Source organism: Solea solea, chromosome 17, assembly GCF_958295425.1.
Source record: "Solea solea chromosome 17, fSolSol10.1, whole genome shotgun sequence".
NCBI lineage: Eukaryota > Metazoa > Chordata > Actinopteri > Pleuronectiformes > Soleidae > Solea > Solea solea.
The window spans coordinates 3602501-3615099 of record NC_081150.1 but is presented as its reverse complement, the minus strand read 5'-3'; the positions used below and the strand labels follow the sequence as shown (position 1 = coordinate 3615099).

Below are 12599 nucleotides of genomic sequence, written 5' to 3'. Positions count from 1 at the left end.
TGTACGAGTGTGTGCAGAGCTGAGCGCCACCCGGGGAAACTGAACCTGGAAGCTCGCTAAATCTCACAGCAAATCCCTTTAGCTGCGAGTTGTCATGGCTTGACTGGTCTCTGTGGGAAGTTTCAGGAAATGCAACAGGTGGACGGGTCGTGGCAATGAGTGGTGGACTACCGTAAGTGCTTTCTTTTTTAATAAATCCACATGGACGCCGTGCGGGGGGAGTCACGTAACATTTACCAGCAGTCACTGTCAATGAATTAGAGCAGCAATGTGTGTTTGTTTGCTCCTGTTCTCCAGCTTTCTTTAGCGTCTCGGGCTAACTACTACTGCTGTTGTCCCGTGTGTACTTCAAGGTGCCTGAAGGAACTACTGCGCACTCTTGAACACGGTCAGTGTTAAACTTCTCTTTCAAAGACACAAATTCTTCTTTACCTTATGGCATAAATGAGTCTGTAGCTGGCTGTGTTCATTAATAGAGGCGCTGTATATTGGCTGCTATGGCAAAATGGAAAAAAAGATGTGTTCAGGTGTAATTCAGTGACATGCATGTATCTCACTTAAACTACTCTTACATATTGGAACGCCCTCATGTATTGGAATAATTTGACAATAAATAATATGAATAGAAATAATGCATGCACTATTTCAGATGATAAAATGTACATTTTTAATAGTTTGGCTATATGATTCATGATATAATTCCATGTAATGTCAGTATGACAATGGTTAAGTTTGTTCTGATGTTTATGCCCTGCATGTGCAAACACTTTGTGACACATAATACTTTTGTCTCAGAGAATGTTTAGTGTAAGTGTTTAAAACCACAGTTGTTTAACTCCAAAACCTGAACTTTAATTATCTGACATTTTATTGCACGTGAAGTTTTCATGGAGACTGATTTGAAGCATTTTTGTCCATAACCTCCACCCTAATTACTACAATGCATTTATGATTCATTGTACCTTTTTTAAAGTAAGAATATAGGCCTATATAATTATATTTTAAAGGTCAATTGAAGGTTTAGTAGAGTTTATTGGCAGAAATGAAATACACTACCCATTAGTGTGTTTTTAAAATGTATAATTGTTTTAAAATGAGAAAATGATTTGGTTTTTGTAGCTTTAGAAGAATGCTTTTATATGTACTTTACTGATGTTTCAATTCACCTTTCTTAGGAATCAAGGGTCCATAAAATAGATAAAATAACATACAGACATCAGTTCCAGTGTTTCCAAAGAAAAGACGAGTACAGCAGCTCAAACAATCAAACCATGCATTGTGACCATTAAATGTCACTTTGCACACTGAAACTTAAATGGATGAATCTGGAAACTTTCCACAGATCCCCTAGCAGTGTGCCATGGACTGCCAGGTGTCCCTGGACCCCCCATTTAAAAAAAAAAAACACCACCAAGATTTTGTTGTTTTGGTGTATACATGCAGTAGTTAAATATGCATTAACTTAAGTCCTTTCATTCATTAACCACAGGTAAAGTCACACCATGGACGACAGCGGCCTCAGTGACTCGAATGTGAAGGTGGCTGTTCGTGTGCGGCCAATGAACAGGAGAGGTGAGTGTGGTATAGTGACACTTGAAACTGTCATGACGGAACAATGCAGCAACTGTGCACAAGTCACTATCTTTGTGTAAATTATGATTCCATGTCTTTGGCATTTTGAGTAAATAATCTTAAATAAATCTGGCGTAATGGACCTTTTTCAACAGCTGCCATTTTCAATATGAAATGCAGACACAGGTGTTACTGGTAAAGTTAATTAGAGTTCCACTCCACTTCAAGTGTAAGGAAGCATCACACTAAACACTGACACATCTCTTTACTGTAATTTTTTATTTTGTAATAAAGAGATTGACGAGTCATTCTATATAGTCATTATAGCATTTCTAAAACTTTGTAGACCTTTGCACAGTACTGTTAGTGTTTTCATGAGGCAAGCGCACCCTCCTCCTCTCCTAAGGGACTTTCCATATCTCTCTTGGTTTTGTAAAGCTCCTGCTAATTTATAGTTAGGAAGAAACAATGGAGGCTGGATTTGTGTGTTTAACTTGGTGAATTTCTCCTTCACTGAGCTCTGTAAAGTTTTATTTTGTACCTCTTTTGGGTAAGTTTTGGCAGGAGTGCTGTGGGAATGGAAATAGGAAATTTTGACAAGATGCTGACATCACATCCTGACAGAAAATGGGCGAAAATGCACACACAGGGACGCTTTCACTACTTGCCCAAAAACCTTTGACAACAGCTAAGCATGACTCAGATGTCAGCAGACACATTGTTGTGTTGCCGAGCAGCAGTAAATATCCCTTGGGAACCTCTGAGTTCACACCTTTATCACCTTTTCCGAGGTTTATAGCCCATGTCACATGTGCCCTGCCGTATTCCCAGCCGTGATTGGACGCTTCAAGTGCCGTCCTCGCATTTAAAACCTTCCTCTGCAGGTAGGAATGAGGAAGAGAAGGTGTGACCCTGCTTTTCCTTACTGTCTGCGCAGGGAGTAGTAAAGTGGTAGTAATGTTTGCACAGGCGAGTCCTGTCCTGGATGATTCATCATCGATAAATCTATTTCCTGGCTCTACATGTTGGTCTGCTTGTGTTACAAAGATGAGGAACTGGCACACACATGGTGTACTGTATGCCACCTGTTATTCTGCACTGTCACCGCTTCAGAAAGACATGATGACCAACACATACAGGCTGTTTTAAACAAGTCTGTCATGATGATTAGATTTATTTAATAAAATTTAATAACAAACTTTATTGCAATATAATTTTCCTCTACACAGGTTCAATATATGCATCTATAAAGTGTGAATGCATTTTGCAACTATATCTTGTGATAGGAGTTTTTTTTTTGTTTATCAAGTGTTTTTGTTTTTTGTCCATAAATAAACTTTTAAACCACAATTTCACTCGGGAATTAAATTCATCTTTAATTATCATTTATTACTTTTATCCTAATATTTTTCTATTCTTTTGTTTGTTTTAAACATCCTGCTCCGTTTTTTTGATTGCATATTTTTTTCTTTCAAAAAAAATACATATATATATATATATATATATATATATATATATATATATATGTATATATTTTTTTATTATTATTATTATAACAATAAACAACATGTTTTTTCCTTGTTTTCTGTTTTGATTTAGAAAAGGACCTAAAAACAAAATCTGTGGTGGATATGGAGGGGAATCAGACAGTTCTGCATCCAGCCATCACCAACCTGAACCAAGGAGACCCTCGGTAAGATGCTGAATTTACTTTTTGCAGAGTTTTGTTTTTTTCCTTTTTCGGTCTGCGTGTTTCTCCTTTTGGTCCTGGATCTTTAGTTCAGAGGAAAAGCCAAGCTTTTATTGTAGCTATAGCCACAGTGAGATATCATTATATGTTTACCCTTTTCTCTGAATTAATGAGACTTTTGGAGAGGTGTTGAACTTTTGAGCTTTTGGCCTCGTGTCAGGATCAAAAGTAACAGAATTTAAAATACCTTAGACTTGGGACTTCTATCAGGACTTGGATGTCGTTACCTGAGTCTTAATAACCGCTACATGACATTAGACAAAATTGAATTATTGTGTTAGTCCAACTAAAAACAGGTACAAAAATCTACGTTTTTTTTCTTCTGATGAGGAGGCCAATTGTATTCTTTTAATAATTGGATATTTTTAATTCAATTTAGGAAAACTCAGAATGCCGCTTGACATGCTAACAAGTAGTCGCACGCTGCTTAATTCCATCAAATGGAAAGGGGGCAGGGTGGAGTGAAGGAGGACACAGCAATTCTTTTATACTGGGACAAAGACAATAGTCCAATTGGAACAGTGTCGTCGGCTTAATTGTAAGTGAAAACCTACTGTGTGAATTAGAAACAAAGATATAAAAACAAGATAATACCCCAGTAAATCGTGCCGCCTCACAGAAGTTGGAAACCTGTATGCAATAAATAAAATTGCCCCTATTTTGCCACAACAATGAAGTACCACTCTCAGGAGCTCAGTTTTTCCCCTGCTCAATTATACGGCATTTAAATTACGTCAACTTATTTCCCTCAGGAAATAACCTAAGACTGGCACTAGTTAGTAGTACTAAGTTGTTTTGGAAGAGGCTCAGATCAAACTCATTCCACACTCGACCTCCTCTGACTCCTTTCCATTCTTTCATCTCTCCCCCTCGTTCTCTCTCGCGCTCGTTGTTCCTGCATCATTCCTCTCTTTACAAAGGGCGTGTCTGTTCCAGCTCAGTCCTGCTCAGGCAGATGAGCTGTAAGAACAGGGGAGAGGAGGAGGAGGAGGAGGAGGAGGAGGAGGAGGAGGAGGAGGAGGAGGAGGAGGAGGAGGAGGAGGAGGAGGAGGAGGAGGAGGAGGAGGAGGAGGAGGAGGACAAATATTAGGATTCAGAATTTAAGTTACAACATAAATTATGCATCGAGCCAAACCGGAAACACTTTATTTTTCGTGTTATATTATATCACACGCAGTCACAAATAAACAATATACAGTATGTGTGTAGGGCTGCAACAGTTAATTGATTATTAAACATATTGATAACTATTCTGATGATCACTTAATGTTGTGAGTTTCTTTTGAGTTTTATTCAGAGACAAAACTGTTGAGGATTTTGAGGTTTGGGACACAGTGATGAACATTTTTCACCATTTTCTGACTTTTTATGGCACAAATAATAATATTTAATTGATAAAAACAAAGAAAATATGCATCTATTATGAAAGTAATTAGTAGTTAGTTGCAGAACTAGTTGCGTGCACAATTGTATTGTATGCTTCCTTATATGTTTGCTGTTGCAGCTCCTGTTGTAGCAGTGAGTCAGAGCAGTGCAGGTACATGCTCCCCCGAGGGTTTGGCCCTTTCTCAGGTTACCTCGTTCAGTAAAAATGTCTTTAAGTAATCCACTGCTCACTTGACAGTATGAATCTGACTCTTTGTGGATGGAGATCGGCTCATATTTCGCACTTAGTCTGTTCATATGTTTTTTTTCAAATGCATGAATGTATCGGTGAGTGTCTCTTCTGTCCTGACACGCTTCTCCTGCGGTATGTTTCTCCAGCGATGAACAGGTTTTACAGGCTCAGTGCAACACATACAAGCACTTTGCACAACTAGAAGATGTATAGTATAAAAGGAGGATATAAAGTCATTTTGGACAACCATTATTGGAAGTGGAAGACATTGTTTTCTATATCAGAGCCCTCTTTATGAGTTTCCCAGTGGACTCGTTTCTATTATGTGCCAGCTTTGTTTGCCGGGGGAGGTACTGACGAAAAACACAGGCTCCTCTGATTTTGCTTAAGTCAGCTTTAATGCCTGGCTAGTTTCACTGAATTGCTGAGCTGAGCCTCAGGGGGTGTTAATATACTACAGCACCACTAGTACCTGCAAACAGAAAATACAGCGGGGGACTGTCAGACCCTCTGCGCTGGAGATTAATGAAGCCTTTGCTGCTGCTTTCATAACGTGGACGCTCACCAAAAGTTGGCAAACCTCTAACACATCAAGTTTAAACCATGTTTTCATCAATGCCATTTTAAAAACACATGCTGCTGCTGCGGCAAGATGTTGATAGTTTATAATATGTATGCATATGATGTCTTTTAAAGACTGTTGCAGCACAGCACAGACAATGAAGTATTTAATCAGATATTATGATATTAAATTTTGTTCAAGAAAACTCAGTTCACAACAATTATAAGCCTGTTAAAGCTGAATTTAACCATCATTATTTATTTTGATTTATTTATGTTTGTTTCGGTCATGTCAGTTAGATCACTCATCATCACAATACACATAACCGAAAGGGAAAGCGGGAGAAGCAAAAGCTTATCTAGTCCCGCCCCCATGGTTTCTTTCACATGTAAATATCCTTTAATAAACATTTAAAAGTCAGAGAAATACACCAGGTTTCACCTAAACTTAAAGGTGGCTTGTATTTTCATCATTTTACAGTAGATATTTTCTTTTATTTTTGTATTGCAGTATTTAGAAGGTATTGTCACCGTCCTGTGAGGAGCACAGACCTCCTAACAAATGTTTTCATGAGCTCAGTGAAACACTGTGTGTCCAGAGATATATCTCATGCACTGGGTCATAGCCTAAAAATATTGAGATATTATTTATAAGCTATACAGTATTGGCTACGCCTAATGCAAATAGACATGGAATTGTTGCAGGAATGTTTATCAGAACATTTTTTTAGAAAAATGTATCTGAAATTATGTGCCTTTCTTATCTGTGCTTGGCTTAGATAAGAACCCTACTTTAAAGAGTTATATGTTTTTTTTATCTGTTTATAGCATCACAAGTGTTTGCTTGTTTCAGATCCTGACTCGGGAGTCTGGTATTTGTAATATCCACCCATAAGGGATGTGCGTTATCAAGCCGCTCTAATCTGAGAGGCTGGTAAAGTTTTGTAGGCCTGTGTGTTGTTGTTGTTGGACACAGACTCTGTGACCTACCTTCCTCCTCCTCCTCCTCCCTCTGCCGTAGTGACTCCTTGGTGCTGCGAGGCTCTGCCAGTTATCTCAGGAATGCCCTTGCCTGTCGAGGAAAGGACAGGACTTAATGTTGCTCTTTCATGCACCAGCCAAGTCTCACAGAGGGAGGCCTTGTTTCAGGACAGCCCCCTCATGTGTGTGGCCTTTACTAAATTTGCTGTCTTTAACCCTAAAACTGATATTTCTGCTTGAGTAAAGCCTGTGTGTATCTGGTGTTATGGTTCCCTGGGCTTCGCTGTAGACTGAGTACCTTGGTCAGAGGTGTTTTGGTTCATATGCAGTTGTTTCTTTGTTGAGTTGTACAGTTGCTCAGTGGGTGACCACTGCATTTACTTCCCAGCATGAGGGAAACATTTTTAATCAGCTTTCTTCAGTGATGCTTCTGTGGAGCAGCCCTCTGACAGTACTGTATATCAAGACGGTTAGGTGTTCTTGTGCTGGCACACGCAGGACCTGGTTTCTATGTTACAGTGTTTAATTATGGCGCTAACTAACTATAGACACTCCTTTTTAAAAATAACCCTAAACAGTAGACTAGAGAGACTTGTTGGCGTGTTTTTTTCCACATCTACAGAATAAAATGTGTGAAAAGGAGAAACTTTGTATTTGCTTTACTTGAATTTCCTATTGGGATTAATAAAGTATCTATTTATCTATCTACTTCCATAGCCAGATTCAGACTTGTAAGTATTTTTCTGACCACTTGGGGGCAACAGAAGGGTTCTGTAATACTCACATTTCATCTTTAAGTTTATATGACGCACATGTCAACAAAAATGACCCACTTTTACACATCCTGCAGACATAGACACAACTTCAATCGTGCGGCGTCATGTTTCTGGTCATGTGGCAGTTGTACAAGTTCAATATTTACTCTCTTTATGTCTCAACTTTTGAGTTTGCCGATGCTCCACCTTGTCCACAACGTAACTTCACTAGTTGGCAACTCTGTTCATCAACAAAGTCATTTGTTTTTGTTTTGTTAATACACGGGTAAAAGAAATGTGAAAGGACAGAGGGGGAATGGTGAGATGGAGATGTCAGGGGTGATTAGTAGTTTAAAAAGATTGATGAAACAAGAAGTAAAGCTGTAATGGCAACAAATGTTGACATGATCTAACATTTTAAATCAGTTGATATTGATAGTTTTCCACATACAAGTAGACATATGATGCATTGTCAATACAAAACCAATTATAGATCGACTTCACCATATACACTGTCTCACAGTGACTAGTTCAGGTTTGGTCTGTGGTGAATAAATCATTTCCTTTTTCGGTCAACATTTACGACACATAATGAATAATGAGAATTAAACATAATGCAGGGTTTCATGTGCTGAAGTGAACTTGAACTTTCCTGTTCGGCTGCCGACTTAATTTAAATGCTGCACGTGATGGATGGCACCGTATGAGCTTAGTACACGTTTGATAATTAAATTTGACATTTGCTTGCTGGAATGCTGATGCCTGGGCTATTATAGAGGTCTGCTCTGGAATCCACCTAAAAAACACTGTGACAAGTGTGTTTTAAAGAGGTTTATGCCGTATGATTTGTGCGTCAATGACACGGAGAGACTGTGAGGTTCTTCACGCTGCTGAAGGACGTCCTCCCTGCTTGATTCACAATCAACTAAAGAGGATGAGTCACTCAGCAGATTTTCAGGCTTCACTTCAGTTTTAAAACACCTTTTGAGTCCTTATCCCGGACACTCTCCCTTCTTGCTCTGCAGACTTTGACCTGGAGTTGCATCAGGTTTTTTTTTCTATGCTGTGGTTTTCTGCTGCCCTTCTACTATTTGCAACTAGTGCACATTGATTTGAGTATCTGCTTAAAAACTGACACTTATTTGAATGAGTCTGTCTCTATGTGCACTACTGGTCCTGACAAAGTCATAAAAATGCCAGGAAAATGTCCTAAAGAGGTAACACACACACACACACACACACACACACACACACAAGCAGATTAAAAACCATTAAAGCCCCTGGCTATAATGAAGCTACGAGCTACATTCAAAACTAGATTTTATTGTTTTGGTTTAGTACGTGATTTTAAAAGTAAAAGCCTTCTCACAGGCCTAATGACATGCCTCATAAGCAGAGTGATCCATGGCTCGACCAGTTTTTCTCCTTTTTTATTTATGTCATTAAACTAATCATATGAGTTTGCTTTGAGGCAGAAAAAAATATTACGGAAGAAAAATGGCCCAATAAAGTAAAATAAAAATCTGTATGCATTTCTCTGTGTTTCTGACTTTGACATTTGAACCGAGATATTACATTTGTTTACAATTGTGTCCAAAACTGTTAGTCAGAGTGATGCATCATTTTTCCAATAATGGAAATCATTATTATCACAAAGTCGTGCCGTGATCCCACTTGAAACTCCTCTAACAGACAGGTTATTTATGCAGTAGTCATGTAGTTATTATTATTAGTAGTAGTATTAATAACAATAATAGTAATAACAATAATAACAACAACAATAATAATAATAACAATAATAATAATGATAATGTTTGATGAATAGGGGTTGGGGGTGGGGGTGGAGTGGCTCAGTGGTTAAGACCCTACCTTGTGTACGAAAGACATCATGGTCGCAAGTTCGATTCCACCCCTGGCTAATTGTACTTGATTCCATTGTAAGTCGCTTTGGATAAAAGCGTCTGCTAAATGACATGTAATGAATATTTTCACATGTTCTCTCCTGTTTCCTCTGCTGTGTAAATCCACACTAACATTTCAAATAGCCGCATTTGTGTTTATTTTTAACGCCAATTATTAACTGTGACCTTTCCTTTTTCTCTCTCTTGCGTCTTCAGGAGTCAGCCAAAGGTAAGTGTTGAATTAAACTTTGATTTGTGTTAAATGTTGTGCGGATTCTTTTGCCTTTTCTGGCTCATATTGTTGCATTTGTGTGAAGATGCTGCAGAATCCTGTGTCACGTGTTTTTATTCTCCTCAGGCTTTTGCGTACGACTACTGTTTCTGGTCCATGGATGAATCTCAGAAAGACAAATTCGCAGGTTTGTACGCTTTGTTTCATGGTGTGCCGCTTGATGAGACGCTCGCTGCTGAGTCATTTCTCAAACTTATCTCCTGACAGAATGTTTCCTGATATTCACGACTATTTATGGAAAGTGTGAGGAAGCCAGGATGATTGAGTTACACACCAGTTACCTCTTCTCTAGTGTTTTAGGCTTGTGTATTGTAATGGGTCGGAACATCAACAAGAGTTTCTTAACAATTGATCATTGAGCAGCCACTGTGTCCATGGTTTCTTTGACTTTCGAGTCTGTATGGAAGTGTATTTTCTTCATAGCCCACTTTAAGTTATGTTGTAAATATATATATATATATATATATATATAATTCAGCAAATTATTACAAATTATGCATTTTTGTTCGCAAATGTTTTTTTTTTAATGACCTGTTTCATGTATTCAACATTTAGTTTATGCATCAGTTTGATTGAAAATACTATATAATTGCACTGCAGCAGTCCTGATATGTAGATTGGAGAGATAGACCAATAACTGTTTGCATGGTTTGTTATCTTTAAACAGATTTATCAATAAGCAATTATATTAGTCAGAGGAAAAAAAGTTAAAAAAAAAATAATATGGGCCCAAAAAAAATCAGTGTCAAATAGTGTATTGATCATTGAGTCTGTAGAAGGTGCTTTTTCTTTAGCTCATAATTTAAGTTATGTTGTAATATATAATATATTATTTCGTCTTGTCACAGTTTGTACTTGGAGACATGACAGTGTGTGATGTCTGGTCTTTGTGTGCAGGTCAGGATGTTGTGTTCCAGTGCCTTGGACAGAGTCTGCTGGACAATGCCTTCATGGGCTACAACGCTTGCATCTTTGCTTACGGGCAGACAGGTAAATCCCAGGTTTGGGTTAACGTTTTTGCCGATCAGTGCACAGTGCATCAGTCATTTTATTTTTATTCAAAGGTTTTGTCTTGTTTTTTTTCCATCTGAGTTATCTGAATCTTTGCAGTCAGTCATTTTTCCATCTTATTTTAGAGTGTTAATTTCATCTCACTGAATATGCATAAAAGCTTAAGAAAGGCTTTGCATGTGTTCATTTAGAGTCACGTACAGTTTTTCTTTTTCTTTGCCGCTGTCATTAGCCCTACTCGTCAAATCTATTTTAAATCACCAGTTGGCCTTTTTAAATGTCACTTCATTTTAATGCTGCACATCTTTTAAAAAGTTGTCATGTCTCCAAACCAACAACCCAACAAACAATTTAATTTGTTTAAAAAAGCTTTATTGACTTTCCAAAACTCTAAAGCTCTAAATCTGAGTGTTGATCCTACCATCCTACTATGACCATTCCTAAAAAACAGTTTCATTATGACACAGTTGGGGTTTTTAATGCTGCTTTGCTTATTTTGTACTTTTGTAATTTGGAGTAATACTGTGTGTCTCCAGGCTCTGGGAAGTCGTACACCATGATGGGCTCAGCAGAGCAGCCTGGTCTGATCCCTCGACTCTGCAGCTCCCTGTTCAGCAGGACTGTGCAGGAGGCTCGAGAGGGAGAAAGCTTCACTGTGGAAGTCTCCTACATGGAGATCTACAACGAGAAGGTCCGAGACCTGCTCGACCCAAAAGGGTGAGGAAACTTTTTTTGATTGAGTTGAATTAAAAACATGGAGATCTTTTGTATTCACTTGGACCCTTCAAATTAAATCTTTGGACGACGGCTGCAACTAATGGTTATTTTTGCAATCAAATGATTATTTTCTTGGTCAAGTGAGTAGTTGTTTGGTCCGTAAAATGGTAAAATCACTGTTTTGCAAACTTCAAAATGATGATTTCCTCAAATGTCTTGTTTTGGCCACAAACCAGAAAATATTTATAAATTAAGAAGCTGAAAATCATATAATTTGTTTTGATTATTTAAAACACTAACAAAAACAAAAAATAAATAGTTTAATAATTACAGCCCTACTTTAAACCCTGATGTGGCTCTGTTTCAGCAGGTCCATGTCATCAACTTCCTTTTTTACTGTCAAGTTTACTGTCAATACATAACATAATACGTTCATCATATTAAACTTTACAGCTTTAAAGCTGCAACATTTGATTATTTTCCTACTTCCTATTTTCCATTCCTGCTGATTATTTTCTCAATTATAGATGAATTTGGTCCTTAAAATTGACTGAAAATGGTTAAAATAAGTTAATTGCTGCCAAGCTTTAGCTATAAATGATGTTGCAGTAAAAATATAACGCACATTTGCCCCATCATGTGATTTGTTCTTGCAGCAAGAGAGGAACACAGTTTACTTCTTTGAACACAATGAAAATGATGGATACATTTTTTTTATTTTTCTCCTTTTTTGCTCTTTGCTTTTCTTTTTTTCTCTCTGTAGAAGTCGACAAGCGCTGAGAGTGAGAGAGCACAAAGTTTTTGGGCCTTACGTCGACGGTCTTTCCCGCCTTGCTGTGGCCTGCTATAAGGTAATGTCGGCGTATTTGTTACATTATGAGCTACTTTATAAATGTCATTTTTTGGTCTGTTTACTTTTTGTTTTTATTACTTTGAGATGCCAACAGAGTAAAAGTGATTTCATATGGATGGATACAGACATAGACTAGAGTTTATTTGTTTGTGTTGTCTCTGACAGGACATCGAATCCCTCATGTCAGAGGGAAATAAATCTCGCACAGTGGCGGCAACGAACATGAACGAAGAGAGCAGCAGATCACACGCTGTGTTCAACATCATCCTCACACACACACTCATGGACCTGCAGTCTGGGGTAGGAAGCACACACACACACACACACACACCAAATGGAAGCATTATTATTCTTACGCTATTAATAGTCTGTTGGTAGAAGAATAGTTTAGGCATCAAATCAAGGCTTGATTGCTAAAAATAAACACTGAAAAGTATCATTCACAGATCTGGAGAGAACTCTCTTGTCTTACACATTTGTCTTTTTTAAAACTTGATATAAAAGCTCAGTAGTTGCATTTATTTCACACATGTTTTTGGAGAAAAGACAATAAAAAAATAGTTCAATTTTCACTTTGGAAATATTATG

At 37.8% G+C, this 12599-nt stretch overlaps 1 protein-coding gene across 4 annotated transcripts in view; it reads left to right on the top strand.

Annotated features, from left to right (window-relative positions):
- The first annotated feature begins 2 nt into the window (after positions 1-2).
- LOC131443358 (kinesin-like protein KIF13B) overlaps positions 3-12599 on the top strand; it is a 39858-nt gene continuing 27261 nt past the window's right edge. For 2 of the 4 annotated variants that reach the window (XM_058612916.1, XM_058612915.1), the window contains exons 1-10: positions 5-172; positions 298-388; positions 1490-1572; positions 3172-3265; positions 9355-9367; positions 9497-9557; positions 10328-10420; positions 10978-11158; positions 11922-12009; positions 12177-12311. In XM_058612916.1, coding sequence (XP_058468899.1) covers positions 1503-1572; positions 3172-3265; positions 9355-9367; positions 9497-9557; positions 10328-10420; positions 10978-11158; positions 11922-12009; positions 12177-12311 — 735 coding nt within the window. In that variant the 5' untranslated portion in view covers positions 5-172; positions 298-388; positions 1490-1502. Of the gene's footprint in view, positions 173-297; positions 389-1489; positions 1573-3171; positions 3266-9354; positions 9368-9496; positions 9558-10327; positions 10421-10977; positions 11159-11921; positions 12010-12176; positions 12312-12599 lie in introns of all 4 variants that reach the window. The other 2 variants (XM_058612913.1, XM_058612917.1) reach the window with 2 other exon arrangements.